At 38.7% G+C, this 21,336-nt stretch overlaps 1 protein-coding gene across 1 annotated transcript in view; it reads left to right on the top strand.

The window, feature by feature from the left end:
* The window catches only part of LOC124803345 (tetraspanin-5), a 310,102-nt gene extending 290,648 nt beyond the window's left edge, over positions 1-19,454 (top strand). The window contains exons 9-10 of the mRNA XM_047264531.1: positions 947-1,063; positions 15,255-19,454. Coding sequence (XP_047120487.1) covers positions 947-1,063; positions 15,255-15,323 — 186 coding nt within the window. The 3' untranslated portion in view covers positions 15,324-19,454. The remainder of the gene's footprint in view (positions 1-946; positions 1,064-15,254) is intronic.
* The last annotated feature ends 1,882 nt before the right edge of the window (positions 19,455-21,336 follow it).

Here is a 21,336-nt window from a genome sequence, read left to right as displayed (position 1 = left end):
TCGCTAATCTCGTTTCAGGTACACCTTATTATCTTCGTCTTTCTTCGGTTTTCTGTCAGTCCGTAGTGTATGCTCACGTGACTGTTCTTTGCATTCAACAAGTCCAGCAAACATATTCCTCTCTTTCACCGAGGATAACAATGACATCAGCGAATCTTGTGGCTGAAGTCCTTTGACCCTGAATTTTGATCCTACTCCAGAATCTTCCTTTTATTTCCGTCTTTGCTTCCTCGATTTGTAGGGCTGCAGCGAAAGACTTCATTCCTGTCATATACTCTATCTAATCCGACCACGTCGTTGTTGGTCTTTCATTCTTGGTTTTGTCTCTTTGTTCCTGATCTGCACACGAAACGATTAAAACCTAAAAAATAGTATGTACAGCATTATGTTTTGGTATACTGTACATGCTAATTGAAGGTTTTAATTGCCTTGTATAATGATACGTTGGGGAACGATGGATGAAACGTTGCTTTCATAATTGCTACCCGTGCTGATCAGTCAGCAGTTGGTGATGGATACCCTCTGATAGTACACAGCAGCTCCAGGCAACGAAGCACTGGGACCTGTGCAATTTTTTTTCTTAAGGTTGTTTTCTGTTTAAGATTCGTGTTTCGAATAGTATAGCATCCACTTGTATGGCCAATTTTTAAATATTTTTCCAGAATCTTGATATGACGATGGTTACTCTCTTATAGCAGATACACCAAATTTCAGCATTATGCAGAAAATTCTAAGTGATTATCAGAAATAGAAAAAGAGCTGTTCTCGTCATGTTGCCTTAGACTCGCACATGTAACGCGTATGTGTCCTGCTGCTGCACACGAGTGTTGGTATGCTGCATGTTTACTGCATGTTGAGTTAGGTCCTGGCGGCGGGGCGGCCTACTAACTGACTCAGGTAAAGCTGTCCGCGGCTGCAGAGTGTGTACGAGTGTGTGACTTTGCAGCAATACGACGTGGCCAAGATCATCAACGAGAAGGGCTGCATCCAGGCCGGCGAGGAGTGGATCGAGCGCAACCTGCTCGTCGTCGCCATAGTCGCAGTGGCCACCGCCTTCCTGCAGGTCTGTTACCTTTCGCTAGCGCTCTCTCTACGTAGCACGCCACGCTGCTAAAGAGGTAAGCGTGGAGGTGATCTTGCGACAGCATCACTTCGGTGTCATCCACAAATCTTATCTTTTGTACCATATTGCTGTTGTCGCACGAGTATTAATGGATTCTTTCTCCGCTGCCTGGTATAACATCTGTATCCTCATATATACCCTGCAAATGACTGTGATGTGCATGGAAGAGGGTACTTAGAATGGTACCACAGGCTATGGTTTCTTCCCGTTTCAGTAGCGTATGGAATGCGGGAAGAATGTCTGCACAGATCTCTCAGAATTTGCTAGTCTTCGTGATGTTATGGTAAGTGACACGTAGGAGATGAAGAATCTTTACATTGTTTATCGTAACTTTGTAAGTAGCCTTTCGCAGCGTAACAGTTTCATATTTGACCATGTAAAGCACCTATTTCAAACTTTGTACGTAAACCCCTGCTAACTTTCCGTCTAGCTCCTTACCTACGTCCCTGCCCTTCAAGCGCAGTCCATTACCAATTGAGCTACCAAATCACGGCTCGGGGGCAGTCTCAGAGCTGTAGGGAGACGATGTATTCCCTGTGCCTGCCTCTCATATAAAGTTCTTGAGCACTTGTGGGCAACCGGCACCCTGCAATCCAGCCCACGGAAGAAATTCCTAGGCGAGAGCAAGACGCTCGAATTGTACTTCACCCTGCCATTTCGTGCGGTGCTTACAACATACGATTTGTGCCTATCATCTGCAGCGGTATATTGTCAATACGTCAATATAGTGACCGTCTGACGGGTAGTATTGTTATGTTGTCAGTACTAGGAATTTTGACGAACAGTGTTGATACCAACCAAAGTGTTCCCAGTACTACCGACACGTATTGAGCCTGTGAAGGCGAATTTTGCTAGTTTGGCCGATATATCCTAAGTTCAAGCGTTTTCAACTTTTAAGCGTCGCAAATCATACACTGTTTGATGACATTCATTTAAAACCAAAAAATCTCCCAACATAGCATCGATTAAGTGGGTATTCTAAAGATAAAGGGAATGGTAACCAGTATTGGTTGCTGTACCCCTTATCTGTACCGTAGCCCAGTAATTGGTACCAAGTTGGGAGGTTCACAGCGTCTGCCATGGTACATTTACGCGATGTCGTCGTATTTCATAGTTTTTCGCTTTTCTCTCCGTAGTATTAATTGCATTACTTTCGGGATGAACATAAAATGAATATACTCTTAAAACACCTGTTTTGAGGCATAATTTGTTGGCTTGGCGTGTTGGGAAAGGGGTGCCATTCATAACACCATAATCTGTGATGTCAAAGACGCTATAGTTTTGACTTTATGCGCTTGGAGTTCAGCTGTCGCTTCACATGATTAGGTGGCCCACGAGGTTAAGTAAGTGTGTAAATCAGGTCTGCAGGTCACCAAATGTTGCCCATACCTTCCCTGGAGAACGAGGCTAGTAACAACATCACACACAGCACTACTTATTCCTAATAATGTTTCGGTATTCTAATGGGTAAGATGCTCAGGAACTTCCTAAAGACAGATGAATTTTTGTCGCTCTTGTTGTGATCTTCAAATTGCCTTGTTAATCAAGGTCATTAATGTACGTCAATGTGGTGGCGCTGGACTTGGAGGTGACTCAATTCGAACCATGGTGGTGGATGAAATTTTCATTGCCAGTATTTGCCTGGTAAGGGGAGGAGAGGTGCAGACGTAAAGTTTCTGCTCACTTATATCTGCTACAATGTCCTGGATTAAATTACAGAATTCTACACACTGTCCCTCAGGGACTCTCACCTAGTGAGTACGTGGCTGGCGACAACGGGGCCCTGAGCTGAGTCCTGGCATTGCTTCCACTTACTTATGCCAGGCTCCTCACTTTTATCTTTCCTGTCTGGCCATCCTCGGCCAGCTCTTCTTCTTTTCCGACCCTGAGGCTATTAGGTTTCGAGGGCTAGGGGTCTTTCATTCTCCAACCTATACTTTTCATGCAGCGTCTGACCCGGAGCGGGCGACTGCGAAAGGCGTCTGCATCCCGTGTTAGGGGCGGCCTCCAGAACTGCGGAAGGCAACGGAATACCACTGCAGATTATCTTCCGTGCATAATGCAGTCTCCATTTTATACGCAAAAATGGCTTCCTCTCATGTTAAATCATTGCCTGGAGGTAAAATAGTCCCCCATTCGGATCTCCGTGGGGGGGGGGGGGGGGGAGGGGGGACCTGGAATGATAGAACTCTGCTACAAGCAGGAAAACTAGAAAAACTTAAAAGAGAGATGGAAAAGAATCACATGGACCTCGTAGGAGTTGCTGAGGTAAGATGGAATGGACGTTGAGAATTACAGTAAGATGAATATGTATTGTGCTACTCAGGAGGAGAAATAAAAGGAATGAATGGAGTAGGAATGATTATGACAAAAGAATTGGCTAAATGTGTGGAATACGTGGACTGTGCAAATGTCCGAGTTATTGGTCTAAGGCTGAAAGGAGCACAAAAAGATTTACTGAATGTCCAGGTGTATCAACTTCAGACCATGCTGACCAAATTTTAGACGAAACATACAGTGTAATAGAGAGAATAATGGACGAAAATAAAAAATGGTGCAAAATAGTAATGGAAGACTGGAATGCCATTGTAAGAAAAGGGAGAGAGGGAAACATAGTAGGCAGCCATGGTCTTGGAAAGAGAAATGATAGAGGTGAATGGATAATTGACTTCTGCAGAGAAAGGCAGCTGATAGCGGTAAACATATGGTTCAAGAACCACTAGAGGGGGCTCTGCACTTGGAAATCACCAGGGGATAAATACAGAAACCAAATCGATTCTATACTGGTAGAAGAAAGATACAGGAATTGAATCAAGAGGGTGCACACATTACCAGGTGCAGATATTAATAGCGACCACAACTTACTTATGGCAGAAATAGAAATAAGAATGAAAAAACTGAAGAAGGTGACCATGTTGAAGAAGTGGGATCTAGATAAGATAAGATCCAACAAATAATAAATTACAGAAATGCTGTCACGTGAGTTTACAAAGACATTACGAGACAAAGAACCACCTGATAATGTCAACGAGTACTGGAATATGCTGAAAGAAGGAATCATTAAAGCAGAACTGCAAAATATAGGATATGTAAAAGGGAAAAGGTAAAAAAAAAAAAAAAAACCTTGGGACACACAAGAAACGATTTCCAAGATGAAGGAGAGAAAAAAATTTAAAAACAAGAACACTGAAGATGCAAGAAAGATATACCGAAAGTTAAATAATGAACTGCGAAGAGAAACAGAGCAGGCTAGGAGAAAATTACTGAAACAGGAATGTGATGCAGTTGAAGAACTGGACAGGAAGGGAAGATACGGCTTACTATACAACAGAGTAAAGACTATGAAATGGGAACAAAACAGAGCAGGAAGTGCTACTATGGAAATTTTGAGTAAAGACGAAGAGGTAGTTTACAAAGATCGTGATGATGTCCTCCAGAGATGGGAAGAATATCTAAAAGAGCTATATGACACAAATCCCAAACCAGAAACTCTGGAACTTGAATCACACAACAGTGTAAGTGATGACGAGAAAGGACCAATCATTATAATGGAAGAAGTAAAGTCTGCCTTAGCTGCAATGAAAAATGGCAGAGCGCTTGGTACAGATACGATACCGTGAGAAATATTAAAATGCTTGAACCCAGATGGAATAAGAGAAATATTGAGGTTATGTAGTAAAGTTTGTGACAGTAGTGAACGGCCTGAGGAATTTCAGATAACAGTAATGATTCCATTACCGAAAAAACAAGGAACCAAGAAATGCAGTGAGCACAGGACAATCAGCCTCATTTCACATGCAGCCTAAGCGATGTTAAGAATAATTAATAAAAGACTTGAAAAAGTAATGGAGGAGAATCTTGGCTAGGAGCAGTTTGGCTTTAGACGGAATACGGGCATCAGAGATGCAATAGGGCTCCTACGAATATTGGGAGAAAGGGTTACTGAAAAAGTAAGAGATATATGTGCCTCATCGATCTAGAAAAGGCATTTGACAGTGTGGTTTGGGACTAGCTGTCGACTATAATGAGGGAAAAAGATAGTGGACTGGAAAATCAGATGACTTGTAAACTCATTATATCTTAATCAAAAAGCTTCAGTTAAAGTGAGAGGAGAAAGTACAAACTGGATCGGACTAGGAAAAGGAGTAAGACAAGGATGCTGTCTATCACCTACTCTTTTCAACCTCTACTTGGAAAATATGATTGACCAATGCTCATTAGATGACAAAGGAGTATAAATTGGAGGAAGGAGAGTAGGGTGTTTGAGATTTGCTGATGACATGGTCCTTCGAGCTGCAGGGGTAAAAGAATTACAGGATTTGGTGGACACCATTGAAGCTAACGGAAAAAAATTGTGGAATAAAAATTAACACAAAGAAAACAAAAGTATTGGCACTAGGAGGAAATAAAGAAATAAAAATTATGGTGAATGGAGAAATACTAGAACAAGTGCAAAATTTTAAGTTTCTTGGAAGCAGGATAGACACTGACTGGAAGCGCACCGCAGAAATTAAAACGAAGATAGCAATGGCAAAAGAGGCATTTTATAAGAAAAGGAGAATGTTCTGCAGTGGTCTGGACAGAGAACTAAGGAAGAGACTCATGAAATGTCTTGTATGGAGTATTCTACTGTATGGCGATGAAACATGGACTTTGAGAAAGGAAGACAGAGAAAGGCTGGACGCTTTTGAGATGTGGACATGGCGGAGGATGGAAAGAATAAGTTGGATGGACAGAGTAAAAAATGAAGAGGTACTGAGAAGAGTGGGAGATTAATAGAAGTAATGAAAAAACAAGAAAAAGAAATTGGATTGGGCATATATTAAGAAAGATTGACGGATTGATAAAAACAGTTTTAGAGTGTTATGTAGAAGAGAAAAGGAAGCGAGGAAGGAAGAGATTTCAGATACTGGATGACGTGATGGATGGTACAATATACAGCAGCCTTAAGAAGGAAGCAATGGACCGCAGAAAATGGAGAAGCAAAGGACCTGCTAAAATAGCAGAAAACTGATGATGATGACGCACTGTCTCATGGGGTGAGGTTATGTGACGACACCGTTGATGATGATCCGTCTGTCGGATGGGGGTGTCAAGTTTGGCGGCCCCCATGGTGCTATTCGAGTGACGGTACTGAATTTCAACTTCTCCTTCTCTCATTATTATCATCATGCAACACGAGCAAAACATTACACTATATTTGAATCCACTTCATTCGCCTGTACTCTGCAAATAGATATACAAAGTGTGTCTCGCTTATCTACATGAAAGGGGTCAACGTGCGCCTACAAAGAACACCCTTTCCGACTGGCACCTGACCCACCCCGTGGGATAACCAGCCAGTAGTGCCATACTGCTTCTGCATTTGTGGCCTTCAGTCCGAAGACCGGCTTGATGCAGCTCTCCATGCTACTCTATCCTGTGCAGTCCTTTTCACTTCTGCGTAATTCAGCAACCGACATCCATTTGAACGTGCTTATGGTAGTCAAACATTGGTCTCCCTCTACAGTTATTTCCCCACGCACTTTCTTCCATTACCAAACTTACGAATCCTTGATAACGCAGGACATCTCTTACCAAGCGATCTCTCCTTTCAGTCAAGTTCTGCCATACATTTCTTCTGTTCTCACTCTGATTCAGTACATCCTCATTAGTGTCATTAGTTATCCGCCCTACCCATTTAAACTACCATTAAAGCTTTTCTTGTTATTATCAGTCTCCATTTGGAAACTTCTCCAATTCGGTCATAGTAAGTGTATTTTTTTATCCTAATAGCAAAATTCATCAATCGCTTGTAGTGTCTTATTTCATAATCTAATTACCTCAATATGTTCTTTGTGTCTTGTCAAGACAATGCCCGTTCCATTCAACTGGTCTTCCAAGTCCTTTGCAGTCTCTGACATCATTGCAATGTGATTTGCAGATCACAAAGCTGTTTTTTCTTCTGAACTTTAATCAACTCTCCAAATTTCACCATACTTTCCTTTACTGCTTGCTCCATGTACAAACTTAACAACACTGGGGATAGGCTGCAACTGTCTCAACTATGCCCTTGCTTTTATGCAATTTGACTATTGTAAACACAGTGTGGTTCCTGTTCAAGTTGTAGATATATTTCACTTCCTGTGTAATATCTCCATTACCTTCAGAATATCGAAGACTGTGTCCCAGTCAACATTGTCAACAGGCTTTATTTCAAGCTACAAATGGTTTAAACGAAGGTTTATCTGCCTCCACTCTGTTTTCCAAGATAATGTTGCAGATTCAATATTGCCTTGTGTGTTCCTACATTTCTATGGAAACCAAACTGATCTTCCCCTAGATCGGCTTCCATCAGTTTTTTCCATTCTTCTGTGAATAATTCTTGTCAGTATTTAGCAACCATGACTTATTAAACACATCGTGATACCTGCCAGCGCCTGCCTCCTTTGAAACTGAAATTATTGCATTCTTATCGAAGTCTGAAGGTATTTTAGCTGTCATACATATTTTTCTTAAGAGGTGGAATTGTTCTGTGATGGTATGTTCTCGTAAGGATCACAACAATTCTGAAGGAATGTCTATTCCGCTGTTTTGTTTCCACTTAGGCCTTGCAGTACTCTGTCAGATTCTTCTCGAACTGCCATATCTCCCATCTCATCTACATCTCTTCCCTTGCCAGAATACCGTCATAGAGCTTTTTCATTTGTATAGCATTTCTGTATAAACATTTCACATCTCAAGCTACCTTCCTTTACTTAGTAGTGGCTTCCCATCTACGCTCCTAAAATTCACACAAGTGCTTCTCTCTTCTCCAAACGTCTCATTAACTTTCCTGTAGTCTGCGTCTTCGTTTACTACGAATACTTACATGCTTCCACAGTTTTGCATTTATCCGCTAGCCGTTCCTGCTTTGCCAGTTTGTTCTTTCTCTCTGTCACATTTTAGACGTATCTCTTACCTCTTGCCTGTTTCACTTGCCGCATTTTTATGTTTTCCCTTTCTGTCAGTTAAATTCAGTATCTTGTGCATTATCCATCGATTTCTACTGGGCCTTGTCTGTTTTCCTACTTGTACCTTTGCTGTCTTGATTATATCAACTCTCAAACCTATCCATTCGCCATCTGCTTTGTGAGTGTTCTCTCTTCCATTCTGTTGCTGTCTACTTCTGAGTTTGAACTTCTCAATAACCTATGATTATTTCAGCTTATCTGGTTCCCATCTCCTTAATTTCCTAGCTTCCTGCATTTTTCAGTTTTACAGTTAATATCCAATACATTATGATAAGAGTCAACGTCTGCTTCTGGAAATGGTTTGCAGTTTAAAATCTGTTTCGGGGTCTCTTACTACTATGTAATCTCTGTATCTCTCCAGTTTCTCCTACGTACGCGGCCATCTTTCATGGTTCTTGAATTGTGTTAGCAACGATTATATTGCGCTCTGTACAAACTTCCACGGGGCAGATTTCCCTTTCATTACTTTGCTACAGTGTATGTAATCCTACTTATTTCAGTTTCTTCTAGTCCGTCATAATTAAATTTTCGTCTTTCTTAACTACTTCAATATTTTCTTTTGCCTCATCGTACATTTTTTCAATCTCTTCATCATCTGCTGAGGTATCAGGCGTATAGATTTGTGCTGCCGTGATCGGTAATGGTTTTGTTTCTGTCTTGTATACAATAATGCGTTCACGATGCTGCTCTTAATGGCTCAGCATCATTCCTATTTTCTTATTAAATATTACACTAACTAATGCATTATCCGTATATGATTCTGAACACGTGAACAAAAGTCCTAGTCTTTCTGCTGCTGCACTTCACTAATTCCCATTACATCTAACTTCAGTCGATCCCTTTCTCTATCTAAGTTCTTTAAACTGTTACCTGGCGAAAATATCATTGTGAGTAATTCCAGATCAGAAATTTTTTCTCTAACATTTGTTAGTCAAGAGGTTGCATACATGGTAAACCATGCAGTAGTGTTGTATGTCTAAGAAAATTTAACAGCTGCAGTTTCTCCTGGTTTCAGCCATTCACAGAATTAACATAGCAAGAGATGATGTTACATGAACAGAGCAACTAATGATGAGGCTTCTGCTGCTCAGGAATTTATGACATTCTGACCTCTCCACAGATGAGTTACACAGATCAGCCAGAACATTGTGACCACCTACTTAATAGCCGGTATGTCCGCCTTTAGCACGGATAACAGCAGCAATGCAGCATGACATGGAAGCAATCACGCCTTGGCAGGTCATTGGGTGACGTTAGTGACTCATCTGCACGTACAAGTCACCTAATTCCTGCCGGCTGTTGTGGCCGAGTGGTTCTAGGCGCTTCAGTCTGGAACCGCATGACCGCTACGGTCGCAGGATCGAATCCTGCCTCGGGCATGGGTGTGTGATGTTCTAAGGTTAGTTAGATTTAAGTAGTTCGAAGTTCTGGGAGACTGATGACCTCAGATGTTAATTCCCATAGTGCTCAGAGCCATTTGAACCATTTGAATCTAATTCCTGTAAATACTGGGATGGGGGCGACGAGCTCTGATGCCACGTTCAATCACATCTCAGATGTGTTCGATCAGGTTCAGATTTGGCGAGTTGAAAGGCCAGCACATCAATTGGAACTCTCCACTGTATTCCTGGAACAAGTCCAGCATACTCTTGCCTTGTGACATGGCGCATTATCTTGATTGGATAAAATGACCGTCATGAAGGGATGTACGTGGTCTGCAACCAGTGTACGATACAGCTTGACTGTCATGGTGCCTTGCACGAGCTGCACTGGACCCGAGGATGTCCACGTGAGTGTTCCCCAGAGCATAATTAAGCCACTGCCAGCTTGTCTCCGTCCTGCAGTACAGGCGTCAGGGAGCTGTTCCCATGGAAAACGACGGATTGGCGCCCTCACATCGGCATGAAGAAAGTATAGGGATGCATGAGATCATGAAATGCTCTTCCACTGCCCCAATGTCCAGTGCCGATGGTCATATGTCCATTTCAGTCATAGTTGCCGATATTGTGGTGTTAATATTGGCGCAGATGTAGGTCGTCGGCTGCAGAGGACCATTGTTGGGAGTGTTAGGTGCACTATGTGTTCAGACACAGCAGTGAAGTTTGATGTTAGTTCCGCCACTGTTCGCCGCCTGTCATGTTTTACCAGTCTGCCCAGCCTGCAACGTCTGACCATTTTAATGAGAGATAACAACCCTATGACGTCTTCGACCTAGTTTCACCTTGGCTTTGCCATGTGTTGAAGACACCACAGCACTTCTTGAACACCCGACAAGTCTTACCGTTTTTGAAAGGCTTGTGCTGAGGCTCCAGCCCATTATTATCTGCCCTCAGTCCTATTCAGAGAGATTGTGCACCTTCCTCATTCTACACATGGACATCATGGTCACTGATACTACATGCACTGTGCATGTGTCTGACTAAGATTGCTCGCCAGGTAATGCTGCCATCGCCTGGATAGCTTTATATCGATAGTAGGTTGGTACTCATAATGTTAAGGCTGATCAGTGTATGTATTCTTAATGCTAAAATCACTCTTCTCCACTCCTGTGGGACAGTGATGTGCCCTCCAATTCTCACAAACTCTTTCAACAGGTTTAGCATTTTCCTGCTCTGTATATACTCTGTCCAGTTGCATTAATAAGACCAACTGTCAGATCCTTTGGCACTGCAGACCACAGCAAGATATGCAGGAGGAGAGCCATTGTGGTTCTGGAAGCTACTGAAAGGGACGCGGAGCCATGTCGACTCCACGACTGTGGTATGTATACATCTCCACAGTTGTCATTCACCCCTGTCATCTATGGCTGTGGTGCACTACATTTGATTCGGCGCCTGTTTTGAATAGCGCCGTTTTGCCAGGCACTGTATAGTTTAACCATGGCGGCACACACACACACACACACACACACACACACACACACACACACACACACATTCATTTACAAACTTAGCTGCTTCGGAAATGCTTCCACCCTTGGCCCAAAAGGCAGTGATAATGCTCATGTGGACGTTAGATATATCACTCTGCTTGTGCACTACGACGACTTCCACATCCCCCAACATGCTTTATATAACTTTCAGTGCTAGTGCTGCCATCTGCCGCCTGCGTGATTACTGCATGTTGACATCGAATGTAGGAAGTGGTCACATTAATGTGACCATGTATTACATGAAGTAATCAAAATGAATGCAGAGAGGAGCTATCTGGATGCAATATGTACAACTGTTTGTGTTTGATCATTGTGGTAACGTTCAGAAACAGACAATCATATTATCCCCTTTGTTGTTAGTGACATATGTCAAAGGCCACCTAAGAAGACCACAAAACCCTGTGGAGTATTGCCATTCTGCAGTGCTGGGCAGACATATGGCTCTGGCTCTCACGTGCTGACCATCTGCAGAATACCTGTCAGGTTGCTTCTACCGATGGCCAAATACTGGCATTTATAAAAAAGAGTACGGTCATGACATGATTCTGAAAACCCTGAATCGTTTCACGAAGTCCACAGTAGAAGGGGAGATCTCCAGCAGGAGCTTGCGTGGGAGAGGGACTGTGTTTAGTTGCTGATGTAATGCTGAGTGGTCAAGATACACAGCCCAGGCAGTGGAAGAACAGTTCACAACACAGACTGTGACCATCAACCAGAATCCACTCTTCTGTCATCACAGGTATGTCGGTGAGATATACAGTTGGGCCTATGGATTCTACAATAAAGAAAGAGCTCATTTCAACACTGTCTGCAGCTCATGACATGGGTCCTGTCACAATAAGCGGTTGTATCATCCACGAAACAGGACCCAAAGGCTCCTCTACACCTTGTTAAACAAAAAAACAGGAAACTATAACAATTCAGAGAGGAAGACGATCTTAATTTGCCTTTTTAAGGAGGACGCGACATGCTGTCATTTGCGATAAAAATTACTTGGTTAGGATGATGAACCACAATTTGTGTGGGCCATTGAATCAGGACTGCTCCTCAGTCATTTACTTTGTGGGTTTAGAAGATATCATTCCATCATTGATAACCTTAAGGAAGCATTCTCAGACAAACAACATCTTGTGTTACTTTACTTTTTGATACCACTTTGGGCATAATATGTTCTGATAGCTACACCAGTGTGGCTTAAGTTACTGTCATTCCAGTCAGAGCGTGAGAATGATATTTTACAAGGAGACTTTGGTTACCATCTTTGTCATTGCCAACTATAATGTAAGATCCACGTTAAAAAAAGATTAAGTGGAGTGGTCCTTCTTTGTGAGTCCATCTGTTTTGATAATGAACAGTCCAGTTATACTGACCAGTGAGACCTTCTCATATGAGTATGATAAATGCTATCCACTACGATTTATAGAGGTTTTGGCACTGGTACATGCAGAACAACCACAGTAACTGTCATCCGTATGGAGTCTGGAGAAGAGCTGCTATTAGTCATACAGTGACAATCCTCATGGTGAGTCGGTCTATTGACTTCTTTTCTACAGTCTTCTGATCTACAGTAGTTGATATTCCATTTGATTGAATGCCCACTTACGGAAATAATATTTTCAAATAACCTTTGAGAGATAGAGCCACTTGGAATTTGTGCTGAAGCTTGGTGGTCATCAGATTTCAGTTCTCTCCCGGAGGTGAAGTCAGCTGTTTAACCTTAATGAAAAGGCACACAATTATTTTCGATTTAGAGAAGTACAAGAGGGAGTCTACAATGGATTTCATTGAAAAATAACATTTCTTAGCGCATTGTGATAGCTCTGTAATTATTTGTCAATTTGCACTGACGGTTCTAACAAGAGGATAACCTCAGCCTCTGAATGGTTTGCTCCAGTCATATTGTGAAGAGCCACTTACCAAAGCTTTAACTCTATGAGCTTACCAGAAATGAATGCAGTCCGTTCACGACATTCTCCTTGATGTACGCTTTTTTGCGAAGAAGGTGATATTCCACTGAGTAACAGGTCATTTGAAACTTAGGAAAGAAGCAGACAGATATTGCAGTGGAAGAGGCCAACACCATATCTACGTAGAACACTGTTCACTTCCTATGTATTCATTGACCTTGAAGTTGATGCAAAGGAGGAGTGACTTCAAAAGAAAATGGTAGCTGGAAACATCTATATTTCACCAAGGGTATTGTCTTAACGTCCTATGAGCAATGTGATCAGTGGAGCCAAAGTAGAAGTTCTGTTGTTGGCACAAGAACAAGAAAAGATATCACCTGCATCCTTTCAATCCATGATGGCATTTGTCTTACTTGATGCAGCAAAGCCACGGAAAATCTTCATCTACTTGCCAGGAAGGGTATTCACACCTTCTGCCCCCCCCCCCCCCCAACCCTCTCCTCCTGAATATGAGCCCAGGGTATTACCCATTGGGCAGTCTCTCTAAGAGAGATTGTCCATGGTCCACTACTATTCCCTCTCTGACATAAGCAGCATCACCTGTTTGGCCATGACTTATTACCATATGCAGAAAACTTCAAGAACACCTTGTTCCTGTCTATTATTGTAGTCTTATGTAACATCTTGAGCAGAAAATTAAAAATTATCATCTACTTGTTAGAAAATAAAATATTATAGTTACACAGTTTGAAATATGTAGGAGAAATCGAATGAAATATGAGATAAAACTGTGTCTGCCAGAGTTGCCACAACAATATAAGTATTGCATAATGATTATAGTGATTGTAAATTGTTTTTGACTTACTGAATAGAGGACAGCAGTCACTGGTGCAACGTACACTTTACCACATAGACAGTATAGATCATATACGTGCAGGGTGTGAGCAGTTTGACCTTCACACATCAGTTCTTGGCAACTTTTGCAATACACTGACTTGCACGCACTGATTTTTGTTACTCATCTGCATGTATGTAAAAAGGAGAGCTCAAGATGGAGACTAAAACATCAAAAAATGAAGGAAACTGAGATATGTTTTGACATTCGTTGAATTATTCATTACTGGAGTGAGGCCATATCAGAAGCTTTTTGTACAGACGAAGACTACAGTGGTTTGAAATACAAGATCGTAATATTTGTCAATAGAACGAATGAAGAGAATGATAGAGAATTAAAATGAACCAGTACCTCTGTCATTTCCTTGAATATACATCTTTTGTGAATGATGTAGGTTGTTTGTTATGAAGTAATTGAAAAGCAATTGTGTTTTTACCAAGCTAGAAACTGAAAAACAGAAACCTTCTGATCAGAATTGTAATACTTAAACGAATCCCATTGGTTCTGAGTTTTAGAGTGTGTATGTCTGTATGATGTTAAAGTGTATTATCGCTCCTGTTAATATAGTGTTCTATTGTAGTATTAGTGGAAGTAGTTGTAGTTTTGTTCGAAAATGCATTACTTGGTAAATTCAGAAGAAATAGATGTAAATTGTAGATTTTAGACGACATACGAAAGTGGTTATGGGCAGATTTTTATTTTTTGTTGTACACAACTCATTGCTACTTTTTTATTCAGCCATTTCTTCTGTAACAGTAGTTTTAACATTGTTTTCTACACTGCTTTTTAAAGTCCATCTTTTTTGCTTGTGTATGTAGGATGGTTTAAAAGCAGTCACAAAAGACACACACTATTTAAAAAATCAGCCAATACATTATTACTCCTCACATTCTGATATTTGTTGAACTATTTATTAGGGAACAGGTGTTTGTCAAGTTGTCTGTACAGGCAAGACAATCAAAGATAAACTGTGATGAGTTGATTTTTATGTTCATGTTGTATATATTTCTTTGTACTTTTTCAGTCACATACTACAAATAGTGTTTGAAGTTAGTGTAATAACCTAATAATGTAAATAATATTTTTCTAAAAATTCTATACTATTTGAATAAACACATTTGCTCATATTTATGAATAAAAAAGAAAAAATATGTATCATTATGTACCAGTATATTTATGCTTATGAAAGTGATGCAAGACTCAGAAATCAGACCATGTATCAAAGATAAGGAAAGATAAACATTATTCAGTGCATGAACTAAGTCGCTAAGTTTCATTGGATGAGCAGTACATCTAAATTATTTTCATTTAAAGTACAGTACTTAAGTTTTGAATAGGCCTTACATTATATATTCTTATATACGAATATATCTATAGTTTGACAAATTGATCATTTTTGTTACAGATACTGGGGATCTGTTTCGCCCAGAACCTCAGGGCTGACATATTTGCACAGAAAGCAAAATGGCATTGACAGTTTCGGGCCCCCACTGCTGTCTAGCGACAAACATTTTTGAAGCAAGGTGTAAGAAGGATGCATAAACCAGTGCAGCTTTAAACTGCTGTTGGACATCCTTCCCATCTTTCTTCTCAGTGTGGGGCCCGTACAAAAAACTGTTGACAACAAACTCAACTATTGAGTTTATGGACTGCTAATGCATGGACAAAATAATATTTGCAAGATTAACAATACTAATTCAACATTCTACAGTGATGATGCAATTGTAATAAAATGATATTGTAGTGCTGTTGCTGATTTATAAAGTGATGTGTCAAACTTCATATATCCAAACAGTGTGGAATATAAATAATATTTTCTGGAACAATTGGATATAAACTTGGAATAGTAATATTAACTGAGTTCTATTGCTGTGAAACAGTATTTTCTGTTAACTGCAAAGTGCTATTCCATATGCAAAGAATATATTATGCTATCTGTTTACAAAATGTGCTATTGCATTTACTATAATACCTGCAGGGAAGAAAAAACTCTTTGCCAATGTAATTTTTCATCACATGGTATGTGAAATATTAAACTTGTATAGTGATTGAACAGTGCATCTTGGATTACTATGCTGGAACATTTTTATCCATTTGCTTCTGTTGCAGTGCAAACTTTTTAAAAAGGTTTTTTTAGGGAAACTTTTTTTACAAATTCAATATATTTCTGCATAAATATCTTAACCCACGAAAATTCAAAAATCGTTTTGATTTTCTATGTTTCGTAATCCTGTTTCAGGATAAAATGGGCTACACAGTGGCTGCAACGTTATAACTAGGAATGTTGCATTGATTTTCTGTTTGGTCTCCAGAGAAGTAAAAATAATTAGGCATTAAAACTGTTTCCATTGACTGGGCATAACATTGATCATGCTATAGTATTTACATTCAGTTTGTTTCCAAATTATTGTGTCATTGAGAATATATAGTGTAGCTCAGTAAAAATTAATTTTTAAGTGTCACTATTGCTATAAGCAAATTGACCTGCAGAAGTTCATTCAGATTGATACCTTCATTGTGTTCTACAGGATGTTTACAAAGTGTATTGACTTATGGGTTGTGGTGTTGTTACCTTTATTTGTTAACTTATTTAATTTTTTGTGACCATTCAGTAATATGCAGATAACATTATCAGTCATTTCTGTAGAAAATATTGGATTGTAAGTGTTAAAGAAATACGAAATATGACCACAACATATCCAGGATAGGATACAATACAAGTGAAAGCCTGCTGCAGTAATGGTGAAAAATTTTTACCAACATGTAACTTACTGTAACATAAATAAATTTTTGTATGTTGAAATGTTTAGTTAATTATTTCATCTTTTTTTAACACAATTACCTTTATTACATCATATAGAGTCTTCACTGTTAATGTTGCAAAGTTGAAGAAATATTGTCATTTTAAGGTTAGTGATAGTATCTGAAAGAATCCAGATAAGTCATAAAGTCATCCTTACCAGATATAGTACACCATTGTGACAGGTATCACATGTAAATTCGTTCATAAAATATTGTTCAGTAATATTATTATGCGAAAAATACTCATTCATTTGCTTAAAGATTATGATATATATTCACTCTCTGAAATTGTATAAAATCTAAATTTTTATATTTGTGTGAATAATGTGTGAGGCTGTGTAATCTTTTCCAGAAAATAAGGTTTATTTCCATGTCTCATATTTCTCAGAGCAGAAGATGATGTACTCTCTCTGTGAAATTTTTAGTTTATTTTGGTGGTGGCACATCTGTGATTCTAATATTAAGTGGGTCACAATCTCAGCATTAATGTTTTTGTAATTTTCACTGAACAGTTTCCTCCATTGTACTAACACAGTTACAGCATTTCCGGCTTTTACTTTTATTTGTAACTGATATAATTTATTGTTACATAACTTAAAACTATTGTTTTCATATAAATGTGAGAATGACAAATCAGATTCCAGAACTCCAATGTATTTTGATGAATATAAGCAGTTTAAATGGATTAGCATTTCATATTTTTATATCTTGAAATTACTAATTGAATATTCTGTAACCATAAATTCTTTTGTACATGACTATGTCCTGCAAATTATAAGCTACTATGCAGCTAAGGAAATACTTGGCTTTAAATTGCATATGTTTTGAATCTTTTGTATTTTTTTAGTATTCTATCATTTTAATTTTTATGAAGGACCTATAAAAAGTTATTTTATTCTGCCTTTGTTAAATTTCTTTTAGTGAATTCTGAAGTACTTTAAGGAGAGTGTACTAATGATATAGCTAAGTAATGTTAACTTGTTGAGATGCATCTGTTGAACCAGATGAAAGGCTTGCTATGTGTGCTGACCAATAGATTCTGACAATCATTGTTTCATATTAATGTAATTTTGTCCTTAAAAGAGATGGGCAGCTATATATGAATGTTCAGAGGTCTTTCTGACATTGATTAGTACAGTTTTGATTGAGTAGCAATAATTTTTGAGGGGGTAAAATGTAATCAACAGCATGCCATTCACATTGTCTTTGAGTTTATTAATTTAAAAACTTATATACCTTGTGTACTCACTCTTCCCTCAGACATAATTATTCATTTTTACATTTCATAGACATTTCTTACATGTGTCATAATCAAAATGTTTTCCTTTAATGCTAAAAAACATAATCTAAGTAAGTTTCAAACTGTACACTTTTGGAATTGGGCATGGTTGTATTCCAAAGTTAAATATGTAGAAGAGTCATATGGAATAACTGATTTTGATTCACAGAATCGTCATGACTGTGGTTATTTGTTACTGTCAGAAACAATTATGTTGCTTTACCCAAAGCTTCTTAGCTACTTTCATGCATGCTGTCCATACAGTTACATTTCTCTGGTAAATCAAATGTATCACAAGTTAACAACATGTTGTTATTATTTATTTGAGAATGATATTAACAATCAGTATTGCCACAGGTGTATGTATTTGTGTTATGTCTATGAAAAGTTCATTTAAAGACCAACTGTTATTATGATGATATGTCTGCAGATTGACTATTGCATGTATTTGTTCCTGGTAGGGTTGCCAATAAAGCAGTAGAAAAGTATACTAGTTAGTATTTGTCAGATTTTCAGGTGTGTTTTAATTTGAAGCTATCCTAGATTGTGTCAATGAGAAATAAATATTTCATGTTCTGATAACTTATCCCAAACTGTTAACTTCTCAGTATTTTGTGTTTGTTTAGACATAATATTATTATGATAGTTTCAGTGCAACATCTGCGGGAAATATTTGCCATTGCCTCATTTTGCTCAAAATTGCTAACTTGGAGTTTGAATGCCAGATAGGACTTTCATTTTACAATTACATTACTATCATTTTGCTGTCTGTTTTTGTATTACTGAAATAAGCACTACATTGGAGCTGTATACTATTCTTGAATATAACTATAATTAGTTGACAGTATTGCTTTTAACTGTTATTTTAGTTGCTGTTTCACTCTACGCACAACTGAAAATTGTTAGTATATCATGAGTGCTGTAGTGGCTCAAGTAAATATATTTTGTGTATTGTATTGTAAGTGGCCAATGAATACAACCTTTATACAATCTTAAGAAATAGTCACTGGAGGTGTTTGTCAAAATAACCTGTGAACTACAGATCATTTATTATACATCCTTATACTGATCAAGTTGTGTATTATTTTCACAAAATTATAAAGGCACATGTTCCTTCTTCCGTTGGTAAACCGGGAAATATATGCAAATAACTCATTTTGCAGATGTAATATCTCAAAACAAAGTTGTTTGAAACCGAGGTGCCATTGCTCATACGAGCTTCCAAAAGCTAACAAATAAACTATGATTTTCACTCAGGTTCAAAACACCATATTTGTGATCAATCTGTGTGTCATTTGAGTGGTTCTCGTGGAATTAGCAGCAAAATATAAAATTATCATCTAAAGACATGTCTTTTGATATTTTTGAGTGCACTTTTTGCTGAGTTCCATGTGAAAGTGAAAGCAATGTCACGAGTTTCAACTGTATGCCAGAAATACTGTGTAATCCAAATTGTAATTTACAAATTGCTGTTTTATTAATAAAAACCATTTGTACTGTAATAAACAAATCATCAGACATTCACCAAGCTTTCTCTTTTCTGTTAACTTAGTCAGAATGGAGTTTTCAGTGACAATTATAATTTTATATTAAACAATTTTTTATGTGAGGAACTGTATGTAGTGAACCTAAACTGTATTATTAAATCATCCTGATTACAAAGTTGGAGTTGTATATGAGTATTTATGGGATGAATTTGAGATGTCTGTGATTACAAGCTTTGTAAATGTCACCTACAGTTCTTACAAACCGTAGGCTAGCTGCAACACAAATTAGTTCCATCTAGACATGTTTTCAAGGTCCTTGCATCAGATGCTTGCTTACTGTGAAAGTAATTTGCTTATCACAATGTTTCCTTATAACATAGGATGATCGAACAGCTTTATTGCCCTGAGCCTTCTTACTTCCCCATGAGTTACTAAATGGATATTTCATGATGCAGTTGCCTGTTGTGGTTTCTGGTTAGCCTTTTGCAGACAAAAGGTTACAGAAAATGATTGGTTCACTATATTATTAATCAAATGGAAGTAGTTCAGTTTTAGAAATGTTTGGATGAAATCTCCACTTATACTACTACAAATTTATGGTTTCTAGGCACTCTTACAACACTTTTTCTGTCTTCTATCATAGTAATTAGAACGGCTGCTGTTGTGTGGTTCACATAACCATACGGGATGCAAGTGAAATTAGTCAAGTTATTGGTGTTTTGGAGCTAACATGGAACTTCCAGGTGTTCCGTACTTTACTGTGAAGGTGTACTTGGACTGTCACTGTCTAGCCCATGTGGTATCATATATAACAATTAGAATGATGAAAAGCATTAATGTTTTCACCTTCTTTTCGTATTAGATTGTACAGACTCTTTACAAATCCAAATATTCGGAAACACTGTTTACTCATTGGAACCAGTAATCAGGTAAAGGGTTACATGTTTGGCATTCTCTAACATCCTAATTTTTAATGTAGTGAGATGTGAATATTGGTTGACTGGACTATCAAAAAGGTAAGTGCCTATTAGATGCTTAAGGGATATTAGTGAGATCATAACTTTTGGTCTGTTTTTGTCTAATATAATGTAACAGTGGGAGGTAGTGGGAAGATCTATGCTCTAAATGCCCCTCTTCTGAACTGTGAAGTAAAATTCACATTCCTGCAACGACAAAGAGTAGCTAACAGCCCAAAAACCCTAATTTGAGAAAGAAAATACTAAGAATGTGTGGTTGGAGCACAGTATTGTGTGGACATGTATCATTGACTATGGGCAACTAGAAAAGAATTAAACTATGTGAGATGTGGTACTGTAGAAGGATGTTGAGAATAAGGTGTACTGATAAGACTAGGAATGAGTGAGGAGATGAACATGTTGAAAACATGGAGAAGAAAAAAGGGTAGGGTGGTAGGACAGGTTTTAAGATGCCAGGGAATAACTTCCTTGGTACTTGAGGGAGCTGTAGAGGGTGAAAGTTGCAGGGGAATACAGAGACTGACTTATATCCAACAAATTATTGCGGAGGTTGGGTGTATGTGCTATTCTGAGATAAGCAGGCAGGTACTGGAGAGGAATTCGTGCTAAGCCATATCAAAACTAGTCTGAAGACTGCTGAAAATGAGCCCAAACACCATTGAGGAACCGGCAAGAAATTTTTTGCGTCACCTGATCACTAACAAATGTTGGTGAAAGCTCTTTCAGTAGCATTTAATTTTTTTTTTCAAATATGCAAGCATTTTCTCAATTATTGAGTGTCGGTAGACACTATAAAAAAGATGTTATACATTGCGAAGAGCCATGACGATTATTCCACTTGGGACCTGTGGAATGGTACATTAGCTTATTTGTTTTACTTGTAAATATTTGTCATGTATTGTTGTTTTCTGACATTTTCTACATCCTGGAGGACCTCCTCAC

The sequence above is a fragment of the Schistocerca piceifrons genome, chromosome 6, assembly GCF_021461385.2.
Source record: "Schistocerca piceifrons isolate TAMUIC-IGC-003096 chromosome 6, iqSchPice1.1, whole genome shotgun sequence".
NCBI lineage: Eukaryota > Metazoa > Arthropoda > Insecta > Orthoptera > Acrididae > Schistocerca > Schistocerca piceifrons.
This window is presented reverse-complemented; position numbering and strand designations above follow the sequence as displayed.